Source organism: Lynx rufus, unplaced genomic scaffold (genome assembly GCF_022079265.1).
Source record: "Lynx rufus isolate CCGP_SWC_20201006 ecotype Redwood Valley unplaced genomic scaffold, mLynRuf1.p SCAF_19, whole genome shotgun sequence".
NCBI classification, from domain to species: Eukaryota; Metazoa; Chordata; class Mammalia; order Carnivora; family Felidae; genus Lynx; species Lynx rufus.
This window is the reverse complement of record NW_025814833.1, coordinates 26,894,960-26,913,759: the sequence shown is the minus strand read 5'-3', so window position 1 is coordinate 26,913,759 and position 18,800 is coordinate 26,894,960. Positions and strand designations below refer to the sequence as shown.

The window sequence follows — 18,800 nt, the reverse complement described above, 5'->3', positions numbered from 1 at the left end:
AATCAGCATCTTGTATGTTTACTGCTCTCCCAGAAATTGTCCCCAAAGTTTCTATGATTTCATTTACTTTCTGTGCCCCACCCCCATAGTCATTGCTGACATATACTCACATGACTGTTTGCGCTTTTAGTTTTCCATTTGTTCTCATGTACTTTCTTTATTGATTCATCTCAGAATGTCTCAGCATTAGTGTTTCCTCTCCCACGAGTTCATTACCTTAGCTTATTCTATGACTCAACTGAACGTCGGGCAGAACTGCAACCTTTCCTACCACCACTCTTTGTCCCTGTCGTTCCTCATCGTGATATTTATTTTAGTATGATCTGAGCTAGGACTCATTTCGGGAAACATTAATGAACATCCAGTTGTGGGGGCACTATGATAGATGCCGGGGGTTGCAAGGAGGGATGGAGAGATGGTGGTGATTCTGTTGCTGCTCTCAGGGGTCACTCAGCTAGCAGGTAGCAAAGCTGACACTCAAAGCCAGATATGCCGGACTCCAAAGCTCATGCTTTTAACAGTTTACTCTCTCGCTCTGTCAAATGCTTCACCTCTGTCTTCCCCAGCGTCTTCCTTCCCTGAACACAGGCTAACTAGGTTCTTACTATCTTATTTAATATCCTGTATTACTCTCTGCTGTTTTTCCAGCTGCATGGTGTTTGAATTCATTCTCCCTCCTTGGAGACCCTTGCTGTATAGTATTTCCCAATGAAGTACCAAAAGGCATGAGAGTTTTATTCTTCATACCACTTAAAGGCACAGAGTAGTTTCTAGGGGAAGAAGGAATGTGTGCGTGGGTAATGAAAGAGCCAGTCACACAGCGAAATGACTTTGCCTAGAATCTATATGAGCAGTGCCAGTGGTGAGGAATAGTTTATTTTCCCATTGCAATGTTTGGAATCTGTCCATTAGACCAACAGATGGTTTTTAATGCATTTGCTTTGATTCTGGACCTTCGCGGGTCTCCGTTACGGAGTTTCCTTAGCAGTAACGTTGTGTGATGAGAACGTAACATACTCTGGTATCCAATACGTCCATTTCCTTTGCTAGAATTTCTGGAAGATCTCTTTGGTGAAGTCAGTATTTATGTGGGCTAGGAAGCTCTGGGGAAGATTCTCTGTTGATCCTCACCAATAATTCACTCTATCAAATTCTTATATTTTGCTGTCTGTGTGACTGACTGTAACTCATCAGAATTTCCAAGATTAGCCCTCCCTTCGTCTCGGCTTTGAAGGCTGAGGTTATTTCTCAGGTGTCAGGGTGTCAGTGCTTCTCTCTTGAAGCTATCACTTTGGACTTTCATTTTTCAGTCTCAGATAGAGATACCTTGTCTGAATTCATACAAGCTGTTTTCAGTACAAAGTGATTTCAAAGTGATAAAAACAAGTAAATGACTCACTACCTAATTAGCGTCTACAGGTCAGCCTCTCAAACTGTGGTAAGCAACTTCATTTGCATGAGGTCCATTTCTGGAAAGACAAAAATGTTTACAGGCTGCCATTCTTTCTTCACGCACGATAAAAATAGCTTGAGTGCCTCCCATGGGGGAAAACATATAGTTTTGAAACGTAGATTACCTCCTTATTGAAGAGAAGCATACAAAGGAAAAACTTGGCGGCACTTTTAGGCACTACGTGTTAATTTCAGGGCGCGTTTCAAACGGTGGTCACACAGGGGAGGCTTTTTTAAATGCTCCATCCTGAAATTATATATATTATGGCTCATATTCGGAAATTACGGGGGCCCTGCACGAATCTGGAATTACATGCCTTTGCCTTGGCAAGAAGTGGCCGCATGATTACCAGCCGTCCTTTATGTTCTGAGCCTTGAGAAAGAAGTTTTTCCTTTCTGTGGTCTGTGGACTGGTGGAGCCAGAACATGTCCCCGAGAACTGTGAAAGATCTTTACCCTGATCGCAAGCGAACAAGTTCGCGGGCCACAGTTTCATGGCTGAAGACGTGAGACTCCCTGGCTCAGAGATGAAGGACAGTTTGTTTCTTAGAGCAGTAGAGGTCGTACCCGCGCCCGTACCTGATCCCCGAGCCCCGACTCCCATGGGGTAAGGCAAGGAGGGCCAGATGAGTTCTGCCCACGGTGAGTCGCACTCCAGGAGCAGAGCCTTGAGCTCAGGGAACTCGGATCTTTGATAATACGTAGTGAGTCTGCCTGCTCTCTTCTCTGAAGGGAGGCACTATCTCTGTCTTCCAAGGCCGTTCACTATTCAAAGATACTTGGAAACGAGCGTGGGGCAAAAGTGCCTCCGTTTGTAAGACACGCACAAACCCAAGGGACCCAGGGAACACTGGCAACACAGGATCCCCCGAACTCGGATGGCTGCAAGAACCTCCCAAGTTCACAATGCTTTCGGGGGATCAAGCAAGGAAATTAGAAAGCGTGGAAGACACCAAGCTCAGCCCTGACCGGTTGGCCCAAAGGCGTGGCCATGTGCCACGTGTTGGCATGCCCAAAGACAAAAAACAGTGGCAGCTTTCTCAGCTCTTGAGAGAATACTTTAAAACGGAAGTATGAAAGGGGCCCCTGACTGTCGCGTCTGATTAGGAGTAAACCCTGCTGCTCTGGGCCTTCAGCTCCTACTCCGCCGCCCTCTCTTTCGGTCCCCGTGCCTTCATTTCTTTTCTTGCTTGGCCGGGGTTGGGGGTTTTGTATTGCTAACTGGCTCGGCTGAGTGAAGTTTTCTCTTTCACTGCACTTCTAAGGTGGTTATCACACACCAGGAGTTATGTGGAGGACTGATTAGTCCTCAGAGTATATCTGAAAAGGTTAGAAGGTCAGGAAAAGTTGGCCAAGCGGGCAGAAGTCCACAAAGATCATGCCATGCTGTGATATTCTGAGAATCTTTGTGCTCCCAGCGCTGACAGTGAGGGAGTCCATGAAAATGCCTTCTCTGTGTTGAGTGGCCAGGGAATCAAGAGTCCAGTGAAAGCAGCCTCCTCCCTGGTGAGGGCACAAAAGCCCCCGGCTACTTGCTCTCTCCCTTGCAAAGCCGAAACGCCTCAGAAAACATGGCGTCATGTACACAGCGTGATTCCTCTGTGATTCCTGTCTCCCCACTTGGAATAAGGTTACTCATGTCCTCACGGCAGCACCCCCACAGGTAACCTGGGCCCCCTCACCCCCCACGCTTGTGCATTTTTGCTACCTTGCTGAGGGTCTCCGGCGACGCATGCTTTCGACTGGGACCGTTTCTCACCAGGCAGCCTCCCCACCCCCACCTGGAAAATTGAAAACATATTTCAAACGCCACAGAAGCACTTTTAAATGAAGTTCCACTTGTAGTACAGCAATTTCCTCAGGTGAGGGTGGTTATAATGTTGCTGTAATAAAGGGTTTCACAAAAAAGGCCAAGATGAGGGAATTGGGGCAGATTTCTTCTAGCATGCTGCAGCTTTTGTGAGATAAAATACAGACTTCACGATTGCCAGCAGCCACAGTCTTCTGAGTGCTGATCCCGGGCATGTACTGGGGCTCCCAGTTTGCCAGTCCTTTCCTTGTTGGGGGGAATGCTAACAGGGTAAGACAAACAACCTTTGTTTCGGTGCAAGCGCAGACCTCTTAATGTCCTTTTAAAACGTCCCCCGGGGTGTTTGGGGTTCCGAATTCATCAGACTTCTCAAAAGCAATGCCGGAATGGGCACGAAGGATCTTACTGGGGTGACGGAATGTTCTACAACTGGTTTGTGGCAACGGTGGCACGACTGAGTCAATTTCATAAAAATCGTTACATTGTACACTTGACACGGGAGAATTACAGAAGTCCCCAAATCCACCTCAATAACACTGTAAAAAAAAGATTTCGTAAAATTAAAAAAAAAAAAAAAAACAACTGTGGAATTAATATATAAACCATTTCAAATACAGCAATGGGTAAGTATATTATAAAACAGCTAGTAAAACAATACTTGTAGAAATATTAACCATATCATTCAAATAAATTACTATATAATGTAAAACAGAAACAAATAAAAGCAATGCCGGAAGCTAGAAAACCAAAAAAAAAAAAAAATGCCCCTTTGGGAAGTGCATAATCCAGCAGGGGTGTTGGGTATTTCATCTGGGGGTGGGGGCTGTGGGAGGGTTGGTGCTCTCTTCTTATTAGCCAATTCAAGTCCTTCCTGAAGAATATTCAGAAAGTGAATTAATTTTTCCTTTTTTCATTCCACTCAGAATGCCTAAAACAGATAAAGTAGGAAACGGAGTCATTATATTTGGGCGCCGTCTATTATCATTTACTGACTGAGAATCTATCTAAGCCTGGCTGCTTTTTGCAGATAATTAATTTTGTTCCTAAATGTAGGGAAGAGTGATTGTAATCAGTATGTTTGTACTTTCAGCCACAAATAGAGCCCATCAAAGATACGCGGTACAAATAAACCTCATAAAATATGCAGCCCAGGCACTGCTTGAAGTTAATGTGCTATCTTTTTTTAAAGAAAAAAAATTATATGTACGATTTTTGAAAGTCATTCTTGGAATTCTTATGTGGTTAATAGATGAACTCCTCTTTTTCTAACTCAAGCCCACACTCTGAATTATTTTTGTCATTAAATCTCATAAACTAGAGCTCAAGGGGATTGATTTGGCATGGAAATGGACTCATCAACATATACATATTTCTGAGTTCTGGGTGTGCATTTCTCTTATGCTTCTAGAAAGTTGTTAATAGTCGGATGTACGTTTGAGGTTCGGGTTCATGGATGAAACCTAAGAGCATAGTGTTTGTGAAGGACTTCCTCTAAACTCTTTAGAGAGACTTTTGCCCTTTATTATTATTTTTTTTTTCTGGCTGTCTGTCCCCCACCTCTGCCTTGTTCGGTGTCTTGTTCACTTAGTCCCTGTAGTTGGTTTACAGTGATGATGTTTAATCATGGTTTAGTCATCCCAGGAAGCCCGTTTCTGCTGCTTCTTATTCTGTAATGTGTTCCCTCTCCGGAGAAGCGAACTCACTTCACTTAGCAAAATTATATATCACCAGAAAACACTTCAAGGAGGTCATCAAGGATCCAGATCTTAGTCACTGTGACGCAGGTGGAGGAGGAAGTTATCGAAGTGGATGTGGGACCTTTTCATGCTTCTGAAATCACCCGCTGTGCTTGTGCAGGGGAAATAGCATCAGCCCAGGAATCAGAATAGTGACGTGCGGCCCACCTTGTCCCACCACAGGAAGTGACCTTGGAGAAGTAATTTAATCTGTCCGAGGGAGAGGATAGCGGTGATGAGAGTGATCGTGAAGCGCTTGCTGTGTGCCACGCAGAGTAGCAAGCTCTTTGCGTGAGTTGACTCATTTAATGGGATTCTGATTAGTGCCATTTTCCAGGTTAAAGAACTGAGGCAGGGAGACTTGAAAGTGGGAGTCAGCCCCAGGGCTGCTTCAGCCGCTCTCCACTGCAGGGGCTCCTGGGGCTCATCTCTTGCCCAGGATGAGACCCGGTCTCAGAACAAGGAGGTGAAGGCCGGCTCCCTCTGCAGGTAGGCCCAAGCTGACCTGGTGGACAGGAGGCCAAATGGAGAACCAGGAAGTTGCCAAGGGTCTCTCTCAGTTACTACGCATCCCGTTTCCTCCACGCGGCCTTGAGAATAGCAATGGACACTTCCAGTGGGCTTAACTTGTCTTCTTCCTCACACTCGTGTTAATCCTAGTGAGAGTCTTCGGAATCTGCTTGGAGCCCAGACATCCCCCAGGATCAAGGGCTATTCCATTTACCTTTTCTTTAAACAACAACAACAACAACAACCACAACAACAATCCACTCTTGATGAGCTTAGGTCTAAAATATGCTTAAAAAAATATATGGCACCTACATTTTCCCCCTTTCAGATCAGAAATCCAGTAAATAGTGAAACACCAAGCTCTGTGGTTTTCTTATGATGCATTAAACCCTGTTAATGATCTCTTTCCAAACATGGAAGGAGTTCTGTGGTAACGGTATTCCTGATGTACTCAATTGTCCCATTCCCCTTAACAAATTCTTAATGTAAAATTAATGGGTTTCTTCACTGTAGCAACCTTCTAGCAGATTTTGTTTACAATCATGAGCACTTTACATCACCTTTGAACGGTCTCTTCACAAATCTTCTAGACCAAAGAAGACGCTCAATTAGTGTCCTTATTCTGATTAAAAATAAAGCAATAATTGTGATAACTTGGCATAATCAAACTTGACAGAAAGAAGCTACAGGATGCATGTTAGATTTCCTTCCAGGATGAAAAGGATGTTAACAAGCCCCAGATCACAGAGGGTGAAAGAATACGCACTGGTGGAAACATTTCCCTCACACATCTGTGTTTATCAAGTTTTAAAGTCCGTTTCCTCCCCGACCATTTCTTCTGAATCTGTTAGCCATTGATTAAAAAAAAAAAAAAATTAATGCATAATTCAAACTGCTCCGCTGCGAAAAGCCCCATTCAGAATTGTCTCAGCTCTGGTTATCGTTGACCAACGAGCCTTCGAGATACCAGGAATAACAAATTACAACAAACATTCATTTTTAATAGCACCATAAGAGATTTTTAGGAGCTAAGCTTTTGAGATGGAAAGCTGAGTCGATACCCGGCACGGGAATGGGCCGGCATGGTGTTGCAAGGAGCAGAGTAAGAAAAGGTCGTGTGATGTAGTAGAAAGAACGCGGGCTTCAGGAGTTCAGATGTAAATCTCTGCTCAGCCGTTCCTTATCTTAGTGACCCTGGGCATAGTGCATAATCTCCCTGAGTCTTGGGTGCTTCATCTATAAACTGGGGATAAAAATGCCAACCTGTTAGAACTGCTATGAAAATTGGCAATAATGCCTCGTGTGCCACAGCACCGTCGCATGTCACATGTGACGTGACCCATCTCAAATGCTGCCGGACAAAGTGGACTTGTCTTTCTAGGTCTTCCCTCGCACGGGGCCGTCCATCTTCGGGGTCCGCTCATTAGCAGCAGCACCATCACTGATAAATATGTACCAAGCTCCTGTGGCAAAAACCCTGTGCCGGGGGCGGGCAACACAATTATCGGCAAGCTGTTTTCAAGAAACCAGACCAGCTGGGTTGCAGCAGAATTTCTGGATTCTTGGCCTAATGTTGGGATGGCTGTTTCGGGTGAGGCTGTTCAGCCAGGTACTCCACATCCAGCCTAAAGACTCGAAGTTGCTACTAGGCTTTGCATTCGGAGCTTGGTGGCTCCTTGAACATTTGCTCCGCCTGTGTGGCCAGAGGCCTGATCACTCTGTTCCCCGAGATGTTCGGGTGACTTGATTCCCAGCCAGGCAGGACAAGTTGAACACCCAAGTTTTCCAGCTGCTCACAGTGGACTTCATAGTTGCCTCGTGAATAAAGGGTAGTGGGATAGATCTAGATTCCTGGTGGGGATTTTTAGCATTCATCTTCTTTTGCTCGGGTTTATGCTGAAATCCTTGCGAGGGGAGGAAAGACTCAAGCTGTGTTTATGGTTCCTTTGTTTTTGAGTGTGTATTGGGTAGGATAATGCTAAATTGCTTTTGCTGGGTACCACTGTTAAATGATGATTAAATTTCAGTGATTAAACAGATATCTAGGGGCGCCTGGGTGGCTCAGTCGGTTAAGCATCCGACTCTTGATTTCCGCTCAGCTCGTGATCTCACGGTTCACGGGATCGAGCCCCGCATTGGACTCTGTGCTAACATCTCGGAGCCTGCTTGGGATTCTCTCTCTCCCTCTCTCTCTGCCCCTCCCCCTCTCAAAAGTAAATAAGCTTTAAAAAATGAACACATCTCTACTACATATCTTTGGGATAATTTAATGATATCCACTTGTTTTAGAGAATATCCTTCTAGGAAATCCCTACATTTTCTTGTCTGTTCTTATCCATCTTGCCCACTCAGAGTCTTTTCCCCCTTTATGCTGATTGGCAGCTACCTTTCTGATTCGTGGGATGGGGCTATCACTCTATTTCGTTTGATGGAGGGAAAGGGGAGGAGGTGAAGGGAGTTTGGGGAAGTAAAAGGAAGATGGGAAGTGAACCAGACCATTTGAAAAAAATTTTTTTTCTAGGTACATGTCCTCTGCAGTTTTTACTTAAATATAATCATTGCCCCAATCAAGCTAGCACAATACAAATAAGTCACAAATTCTAGATTTTAAAAAATGCAGAAAATCACAGGGAGGAGGGGCACCTGACTGGCTCAGTCGGTAGAGCATGCGACTCTTGATGTCGGGGTCGTGAGTTCGAGCCCCACGTTGGGTGTAGAGGTTCCTTAAGAAAATACAAAAATACAGAAAAGTATATCTCAACTGTGATTTCCTTGCCATTTTCTTAAATCAAACATCAGTTTTAGTATGCGAGGCTACCATTCTCCTTTCCTCATCCCCTAGTAAACAATGTCTTGCATAGAGTAGACACTTTATTCTCTTCTTAAATCAAGCTAAAGGGGAATGGGGTTTATCCTTGGGATGATGACGAGCCATCAAGAGTACAGAGAGCATGAATCCCACAAAATCAGAAGTATAAGAAAGAGGACATTTATTATTTTTTTGCTTTCTCTTTTAAAAAGTTTTTAAAATGGGGGCGCCTGGGTGGCTCAGTCAGTTGAGCGTCCGACTTCGGCTCAGGTCATGATCTCTCACACTGTGAGTTCGAGCCCCATGTCGGGCTCCGTGCTGACAGCTCAGAGCCTGGAGCCTGTTTCGGATTCTGTGTCTCCCTCTCTGTGACCCTCCCCTGTTCATGCTCGCTCGCTCTCTCTCTCTCTCTCTCTCTCTCTCTCTGTCAAAAATAAATAAACATTAGAAAATTTTTTTAAGTAGAAAAAATAAAAAGCTTTTAAAATGTTTGTTTATTTATTTATTTATAGAGAGAGAGGGGTAGAGAGAGAAAGAATCCCAAGCAGGCTCTGCACCATCAGCACAGAGCCCGATGGCAGGGCTCAAACTCACAAACTGTGCGATCATGACCTGAGCTGAAACCAAGAGTCTGTTGCTCAACCGACTGAGCCACCCAGGCGCCCCTTGCCTTCTCTTTTTAAATGATAGACTATTTGTAGAGCATTTTTAGGTTCATAGCAAAACTGAGCAGAAAGTATAGAGTTCCCATGGAAATCCTGTCCCCAGCCTCCCGTAGTGTCAACATCCAGCACCAGAGTGATACATGTGTTAACGTCAACGAACCTACATTGACACATCATTATCACCCAAAGTCTGAGGTTTACGATAGAGATCCTTCTTGGTGTTGTATTTTCTATTGGTTTGACACATGTATAGCGAGGCATTATAATATCATACAGAGTAGTTTCACTGCCCTAAAAATCCTGTGGTCTATCTGTTCATCTGTCCCTGCCCTCTAACCTCTAGTGACCACTGATCTTTTTACTGTCTTTATGGTTTTGTCTTTTCCAAGATGGAATCGTTGGAATTGTACAATACGCAGCCTTTTCGGATTAGCTTCTTTCACTGTGTAATAGGCCTGTAAAGATTCCTCCGTGCCTTTTCATGGTTTCATGGCTCATTTTTTTCCTAATGCTGAACAATATTCCATTTTTGTCTGGAGCATCTTTTATTTTTAAATCAATTTAATTTCAGCTCCAAATCTTTGTTCCCATTGGCTTAGTGGTAAATTTCACCTCCTTACTTCTTTTTTAAAACTGCTTTATTGAGATAGAATTCACATAGAAGACATTCACCAATTTACCCATTTAAAATGTACAATTCAATGGTTTTTAGTATATTCATGGTGTTGTGCAACCATCACCACAATCAATATTAGAACAGTTTTAGCATTCCAAAAGAAACTTTATACCAATTAGCTGTCACTTCCCATTCCCCGTTCCCCTCCCTCTAGCAACTACTAATTTACTTTCTCTCTATGGATTTGCCTATTCTGAACATTTCATATAAATGAAATCATACAATATATAGCTTTTTGTGTCTGACCTTTTTCACTTAACGTAATGTTTTCAAGGTCCGTCCATGTTATAGCATGTATGAGTACTTCCTTTTTGTGGCCGAATAATACGGCATTGTATGAATATACCACATTTTGTTTATCCATTGTCAGTTGATGGACATTTGAGTTGTTCCCATTTCTTGGTTATTGTTCATAGCACTGCTATTACCATTCATGCACAACTCTTTGTGTGAATGGATATGTTTTCATTTCTCTTGGAAATATGCCTAGGAATAGAATTGTGGGTCACATGGTAACTCGATGTTTAACCTTTTGAGGAATTGCCAAACTGCTTTCCAAAGCAGCTGAACCATTTTACTTTCCCACCAGCAATATGTGAGGGCTCCAGTTTCTACACATCCTCACCCAGCAATTGCTATTATCTTTTTAAATTATTGCCATCCTAGTGGGTTTGAAGTAGTATCTCATCGCTGTTTCTATTTGTGTTTCTCTAATGACAAATGATGTTGAGTAATTTTCATGTGCTTATTTGTCATATGTATATCTTTGGTGAAAGGTCTGTTGAGATCCTTTCCTAATTTTTAAGTTAGTTTATTTGTCATTTCATTGTTGAATTATAAGAATTATTTATCTATTTTGAATACTAGACCTTTATCAGATACGTGATTTGCAAATAATTCTTTCCACACGGGGAAGGGGGGGATATCTTTTCACTTTCCTAGTAATGTTCTTTAAAACATACCTGTTTATGATTCTGATGAAGTCCAGTTTGTGTCTTTTTGTGTGTATGGCATATCTAAGAAACCACTAATTCAAACTCATGAAGATTTACACCTATGGTTTCTTTTATGAATTTTTATAGATTTAGCTCTTCCATATAGGCCTGTGATCAATATTGAGTTAATTTTGTATATTCGATGTGAGATATGTGTGCAACTTTATTCTTTTGCTTGTGGTTACCCGGTTGTCCCAGCTATATTCTTGTAAACAGTAGTATCCTTTCCCCATTGAATGGTCTTGGCATATTTGTCAAAAATGAATTGGCCATAGGGGTGCCTGGGTGGCTCAGTCAGTTAAGCAGCTGGCTCTTGGTTTCAGTTCAGTTCATGATCTCATGGTTCGTGGGTTTGAGCCCCCCATCGGCCTCTGTGCTAACAGTATGGAGCCTGCTTGGGATTCTCTCTCTCCCTCTCCCTCTGCCCCTCCTCTGCTCATGCTCTATCTCTTTCTCTCAAAGCAAACAAACAAACAAACAAACAAACACACACACACACAGTGAATTGGCTATAAATGTATGAATTTATTTCTGGACTCTCAATTCTATTCCATTGATCTGTATGTGTATCATTACGCCAGTGCCACACTGCTTTGATTACTGTTGCTTTCTAATAAGTTACAAAACTGTGAAGTGTGAGTCTTCCTACTTTATCATTTCCCAGATTGTTTTGGCTATGTGGAGTCCCTTGCAATTCCATTTCAGTTTCGCAGGCATCTTGTCAATTTCTACAAAGAACTCAGCTGAGATTTTGATAAGGATTGCATTAAGTCTGTAGATCATTTGGGGGAATATTGCCATGTTAACAATATTAAGTTTTCTGATCTATGAACATGGGATATCTTTACATTTATTTAGGTCTTCTTTAATTTTGTTCATGGTTGTTTTATAGTTTTCAGTATGCAAGCTTTGTACTTATTTTGTTAACTTTATCCCTAATATTATAGTTTTGTTATTGTTAATGGAATTTTCTTAATTTAATTTTTGAGTAGTTCATTACTCAAGTATACAAATACAATTTATTTTTGTATATTGATGTTGTACCTGGTAATACTGCTGAAATAATTTATTGGCTTTAATAGTTTTGTTTTGTTTAGTCCTAGGTATTCTCTATACACAGGATCATCTCATTTGTAAATACAGTTTTATTTCTTCTTTTCTGATCGGATGCCTACTATTTCTTTTCTTTTCCTCCCTTCCTCCTTTCCTCTTTTCTTTCTCTCTCTTTCTTTCTTTCTTTCTTTCTTTCTTTCTTTCTTTCTTTCTTTTTCTTTCTTTCTTTTTCTTTCTTTCTCTTTCTTTCTTTCTTTCTTTCTTTCTTTCTTTCTTTCTTTCTTTCTCCTTCTTTCTCTTTCACTTTTCTTCCTCTTGCTATCCTTCTTGCCTCATTACTCTGGCTTGAACCTCCAGTACAATGTAGAACAGAAATGGCAAGAATGGACATCTCTGTCTTTTTCCTAATCTTAGAGGAAAAGTCTTCAGTTTCCCCAATAAATATAGTATTAGCTGTGAGTTTTCCATAAATGCCCTTTATTCAGTTGAGGAAGTTCCCTTGTATTCTTTGTTTGTTGATTATTTTCATTATCAAAGTATGTTGGATTTTATCAAATTCCTCTTCTGCATCTAGTTTATTTCTCCCTGCAATTTTGTATGTGTTCTTCATTATTATTATATTATTATATTATTACTCCTATTGTTATTATTATTATTATATTGATGACCATATATTAAAATACCGTTGTATTCCTAGGATAAAGCTCATTTGGTCATAGTGTATGATCCTTTTATATGTTGCTGAATTCCATTTGCTAGTATTTTGTTGAGAATTTTTGTATTTATCTTCATAAGAGATATCGGTCTGTAGTTTTCTTGTAGTCTTTGGTTTTAGTATCAGGGTTAATACTAGCCTCATAGAATTAGTCAAGATGTGTTCCTTCCTCTTTTATTTTTTGGAAGACTTAGATAAGGAATGTTATTAATTCTTCTTTAAGTGTTGAGTAGAATGTGCCAGTAAGGCCATCTGGTCCCGGGCTTTTCTTTATGGGAAGATTTAAATTCCTAAATCAATCTCTTCATTTGTTTTAAGGGCATTCACATTTTCTGTTTCTTTTTGAATCAGTTAAGGTAGTTTTGTCATTTTAGGAATTTGTCCACTGCATCTATGTTATATAATTTGCTGGCATATACTTTTTCTAGTATTCCTTTAAAACCCTTTTTATTTATATAAGGCTGGTAGTAATATCCCCTCTCATTCCTACTTATAGTAATTTGAGTCTTCTCTCCCTCTCTGTTTTTTTTATGTCTTGGTCAGTCTGCCTAAAAGTTATCAATCTTGTAGATCTTTTCATGCAACCAACTTTTGACTTTGTTTCTTGTCTTTATTGTTTTTCTATTCTTGATTCCACTAATTTCTGTTCTAATTTATTATTTCCTTACTTTTTCTTGTTTTTTTTTTTTCTTTTTGGTTTATTTTTAATGTGATATTCTTTTTGCAGTGGTATAAAGTGACCGTTTAGGCTGTTGATTTGAGATCTTTCTTTTTTCTTTTTTTTAAAAAATAATTGTTTACAGCTAGAAATTTCCCTGTATGTGCTGCTTTAGCTGCATCCCATATGTGTTGGTGTATTTTCATTTTCATTAATATCAAAGAATTTTATCATATACCTTGTGATTTCTAATTTGACCCTTTCATACTTAGGGCCTTAGAGCCTACAATTTATCAGTGTATTATTTAATTTCCACGTATATAATTATTTAAGAGCGTGTGGCTTAATTTCCACATATAGAGAGAGATTTCCTAAAGTTCTTTATGTTATTGGTTACTTATTTCATTCTATAGTAGTTGTAAAACATACTTGGTATGATTTCAGTCCTTATTCATTTGTTTTACAGCCTAGCATATGGTCTGTTCTGGAGAATGTTCCACGTACAGTTGAGAAGAATGTGTGTTTTGCTGTCATAGGGTGCCGTATTCTATAGATGTCTATTAGATCTTTTTGGTTGTAGTGTTGTTCAAATTTCTTGTTGTTTCTTTGTTGATGTTCTGTCTAGTTTTTTTAATCCATTGTTAAAAGTGGGATATTGAAATCCCCAACTATTATTGCTGAATTGTTTATCCCTCCCTCCAGTTCTGTCAGTTTTTGCTTCATGTATTTTAGGGCTCTATTGTTAGATGCATATGTTTATAAATGTTATATCTTTCTGATGAATTGATCCTTTTATCAGTATAAAATGTTCCTCTTTATCTCTAATAATATTTTTGATCTAATGTTTATTTTTTTCTGATATTAATATAGGTACTTTGGCTTTCTTATGGTTACTATTTGCATGATATATCTTTTTCACTTCTTTCACTTTCAATCTGTGGTATCTTTGAATCTAAAATATGTCTCCTGGGAACGTCTGGGTGGCTCAGTTTGTTAAACATCTGACTTCGGCTCAGGTCATGATCTTGTGGCTTGCGGGTTTGAGCCCCACATCAGGCTCTCTGCTATCATCTTGGGGGCCCGCTTCAGATCCTCTGTCTCCCTCTCTTTCTGCCGCTCCCTCACTAGTGCTCTCACTCTCTCAAAAACGAATAAACATTTAAAATATGTCTCCTGTAAACCATAAGAGACTCTTAAAAACTGAGAATAAACTGAGGGTTGATGGGGGGTGGGAGGGAGGGAAAAGTGGGTGATGGGCATTGAGGAGGGCACCTGTTGGGATGAGCACTGGGTGTTGTATGGAAACCAATTTGACAATAAATTTCATATTTAAAAAAATAAATAAATAAACTTTAAAAAAAATAAAACATGTCTCCTGTAGATAGCATATAGTTGCATATATTTTTTATCCAACCTGACAATCTCTCTTTTGACTGGAGTGTCTAATCCATTTATATTTAATTACAGATGGCGTCTGACTTATGATGGTTTGACTTAGCGATTTTTCTTTTTAATGTTTATTTATTTTTGAGACAGAGAGAGACAGAGCATGAATGAGGGAGGGTCAGAGAGAGAGGGAGACACAGAATCTGAAGCAGGATCCAGGCTCTGAGCTGTCAGCACAGAGCCCGACGCGGGGCTCGAACTCATGGACTGCGAGATCATGACCTGAGCCGAAGTCGGCCGCTTAACCGACTGAGCCACCCAGGCGCCCCAGACTTAGCGATTTTTCAACTTTATGATGGTGCAAAAGTGATACGCAGTTAGTAGAAACCTTACTTCGAATTTTGAGTTTCGCTCTTTTCTTGGGTTAGCAATGTGTGATACTCTCTTATGAGGCTGGGTGGTGGCAGTGAGCTCCCAGTCAGCCACATGATCGTGAGGGCAAATAACTGAAACACTGGTAACCATTCTTTCACCATACAAACGTTCTGTTTTTCACTCTAAGTTCAGTATTCAATAAACCACATGAGATAGTTAACACTTTATTGCCATATAGGCTCTGTGTTAGATGATATTGCCCAACTGTAGGCTCATGTTAAGTGTTCTGGGCACATTTAAGGTAAGCTCGGTTAAGCTGTGATGTTTGGTAGGTTAGGTGTCGCAAAGGCGTTTTTGCCTTAATATATTTTCACCTTACGATAGGCTTATCAGGATGTAACCCCATCATGAGTTGAGGAAGATCTGTGCTGATACGGTAAAAACTACATCTGCCATTTTATGCTTTGCTCTCTATTTCATGTCTTTTTGTGCCTCTAGTTTTCCTTTGCTGCTTTCTTTTACATTAAGTGACTGTTCTGTAGTGTCACATTTTAATTTCTTTAAAGATTTTTTATTCGCTCTTTTTGGGTTCTTTGCTTCAGAGTCGTTCTAGAATCGACTTCAGTTCTATGCTACTTAATTTCCATGAGAGACAGATGTAATAATACTCCTTCGGTTTTCCTCAAATGCCCTGTCCACTCTACTGGCCAAATAACTGTCTGCTTATTTTCCTAGGGTCTGGGATAGTTCTTTACTGTCAGTTCTTCCACCTGATTCTTGTTTTGCGGCCATCCACTTCTCTTTTGCTCAGTCTTCATGGAATCGTAATTTTCCTCTCTCCATACAATTCAGTATACTCTATACTTTCTTTTGGCCACGTTACATCCCCGTGTGACGTCCGGGCTAGAACTGTTCAACGGCAATATAATTCAAGCCACAGATGTCATTAAAACATTTTTGAAACCACATTTACAAGTAGGAGGGAAAAGATGAAATCCTCATTTTCATTTCACCCAGTATGTTCAAAAATTAGCATTTTGGCATGTGATCAATATTTTTTAAGTTGTTAATGGGATGTCTTATATTCTGTTTTTCACCACAGCTTGGGCTAGTCACATTTCATGTGCTCAGTGGCCACGTGATACAGACTGGACGCTGCCTTTCCAACCTCTCCTTTGGGACAGAATTCGTAGGGCACTGCTGTTATCAGCATATCTGAATCTCCTTGAAGTACTGACAGTGCCAGTCCCTCTCCAGGAAAGCCACTTTCTACAAATGTAACTAACAGCCTTTCTAGCTGCCCTGCTGAGAAGTGCCCACAAGCAAAAGGAAATAACTGAAACCAAGTGTGTGTGGTCTTTCTGATCTGGAACTGCCCGTCCAGAGCACATTTTCAGGCGATCAAAAATTAACCTGTGGGAACTAGTTAATATTTCAGTTAGCAATAGTAGTTGTTTCTACCTGTAGAAAATACAGGGTAGAAATTCACAAGCTCTTTCAGAGTTTGCCATGTGAACTCCTGATACCAACAGACAGAGTTGAGTACCTCCTGAGGACTGAACCAGAGGCCCAAATAAGGGGAAAGCTACAGAGACGGAACGACTTTGAGCCATTTCAGGTGCCAGTTGAGGTGATTCAGGCCCTCCAGAGACCTCTCCCTCCTGAACAGTGCGTTTTTTCTTTTTCTGGCTAGAGATTAGGAGGTGGTGGGATGAGCGGAGCCATCGACACATCTGCCCCGATCTCTCCCTCTGTCATTTTGTCTGATTAGACTCATCATAAGGATGATTCGAGGTTTCGTGTCATTTGAAAATTGCTTATTTTCCCCTCACCTTTGCTTTTTCAAGGAAGAGTTACCACTTGCTCATCCAATTCTTAAATTTTCTTAGACGATACTGTGCCTACCCTGTTGGCTTCAGATTTGGGGACAGCCCAGCTGGACTCATAGAGGCCTCCGACTTCTCGTAAGGCTATGCACGCTGTCTGCCCTCATCCATTTCCTCGACATTTCTTTCCACCTGTTACTCTCTGGCTTTGGCAGTAAGTGGCTTAGGATTTAAGTTCTCTTTTTGCAGATTCCACAGCCTGCCATTCAGACCCTTTGCCCAGATGTTCCTTTCTTCTTGCCCAGATTCTGGGATCCGGTCTCTGAGCTCATGTTTTCTAGATCCTTATTTTGGGTCCCTAAAACTTGTGTCCTGATTCTGTGGGTGGATCTAAATTACCTGCCTGTTTCCCCTTCCCTTCCTCTAGCATCCAGATTTTTGTTTACAGTATTAGCCAGAAACCCTAACCCATACCCACCTCAGCCAACTCTCCTGGGCCCTGGCCTTGGATTTCAAAGTGACAGTAGAAGAGGAAGAAACACTCATTGAATGCAACTTTCAGGGTCATGTACAACTCTCAAGAAGCAGCAAGGGAAGACATCTACTTGGGGAGCCTTACCCTGCAGAATGGAAGAGGCTACTGGATAAAAAAGGAAACAAATGTATCAGCCCAGAAGCTAGAAAACGTTAACATAGAGACAGGGCAGACACTTCCTTGTTTCATCTTTTTGAGGCGGAATGTGGGAGATTTAGTTGGTAGAATGTGGTAGACAAGCCAGCAAGGGAGAATAGCGGGGGCTAGAAGCACAGCAAAATAAGCAAAGGCAACATGGCTGCCTGTTGTAACATCTGTAGGTTCTGGGATCAAAGGAAAAATCCATAAATACTTCAAGATGTTTGCTTTGTACTGTTTAGCTAATTGGCCAAATGAAAAATCAACTTAAAGGGGAAAGTGAAACACTTAAGTGTAGAAATATAGACAAATAGTCCGGCTTAGCACATGCACACATGCCCGTAAAAGAAGACCGTAAGAACCTGGAACTTCATTCTTGGGCTTGGTCTCATGGCATTTTGTCAGTTGGAGTTCTCCTCCGTCAGCAGTGCCACACGAAGTATCCTTCCAAATCACAAGCTCTCCTTGATGGTCTGTTCTTAATAACATCCCAAGGAAACAATGGGCGCCTGAGTGGCTCAGTCGGTTGAGCGACCGACTTTGGCTTAGGTTATGATCTCAGATTCATGGGTTCGAGCCCCGCATCGGGCTTTGCACTGACAGTGTGGAGCCAGCTTTGGATTCTCTGTCTCCCTCTCTCTCTCTCTCTGCCCCACCCCTACTTGTGCTTTCTCTCTCAAAAATAAATACACATTAAAAAAATTAAAAAAGAAACATCCTAAGGAAATACTGACCTTGGGTTAGACCTTTGTTTCCAACAAAGAGATGCTTCGCCATCTCTGATTCTGGAAAATGTTCTCCCTTTTCTTGGTCTCTCCTTCTTCTTACCTTTGTCCCTCAGGTAATATAAAGGTTTTTTTGAAACAATTTTTCGCTTTTACGTTTAGAGAATGCTACATTTGGAATGACCCTCAAAGACCTAGTCTAGTCTCCTCACTTTGAAGATGAGAACACTCAAGCATATGACTTGAGGCAAAGGATTTGCTGACAGTGAGCCAGTTAATGTCAACCCAGGGTAAAAGCCTATGGCTTCTGACAAACAGGCCCGTATTCTTCTAGCTGTACCATCCATTTCTTTGATGTGACATAGTGACTATGCTTCTAAGGTTTGCTTTTCGAATTATTCTATCTTCTTCTACCTAAAAAGATTCAAACTAGCATCTAAGATGCTCCTTGATTTTCTTTGCTTTTTGATTGTAGGATTCCTAGAAATCACAATAGGTACATAATTAGTCTGGATTTCAATGCGCAGAGTATTATAAGCATTTTTATGTGAAGAAGAGAAATAAAATAGGGGATGAAATTTCTTGCGAAGATATTTTTGGATCTGTGTTTTTACAAATTACCTGAGAAGTTCTTTATGCAGAAGGAATGAAATGTAAATATGTAATCGAGGCCAGGAAAACCTCTGAAGTATGCCTCTCTATAGAAAGAGTGAAGAGAAACTCAGTTTTCCTGCTT

General features: G+C 41.1%; 1 protein-coding gene across 4 annotated transcripts in view; it reads left to right on the top strand.

Annotated features, from left to right (window-relative positions):
- GPC3 (glypican 3) overlaps nucleotides 1-18,800 on the top strand; it is a 424,445-nt gene that overhangs the window by 231,861 nt on the left and 173,784 nt on the right. Inside the window, exons 4-5 of one of the 4 annotated variants that reach the window (XM_047082086.1) lie at nucleotides 3,005-3,028; nucleotides 12,927-12,959. The exons of the other annotated variants lie outside the window; for them this stretch is intronic. Coding sequence (XP_046938042.1) covers nucleotides 3,005-3,028; nucleotides 12,927-12,959 — 57 coding nt within the window. The remainder of the gene's footprint in view (nucleotides 1-3,004; nucleotides 3,029-12,926; nucleotides 12,960-18,800) is intronic. 4 annotated transcript variants of the gene reach the window in all.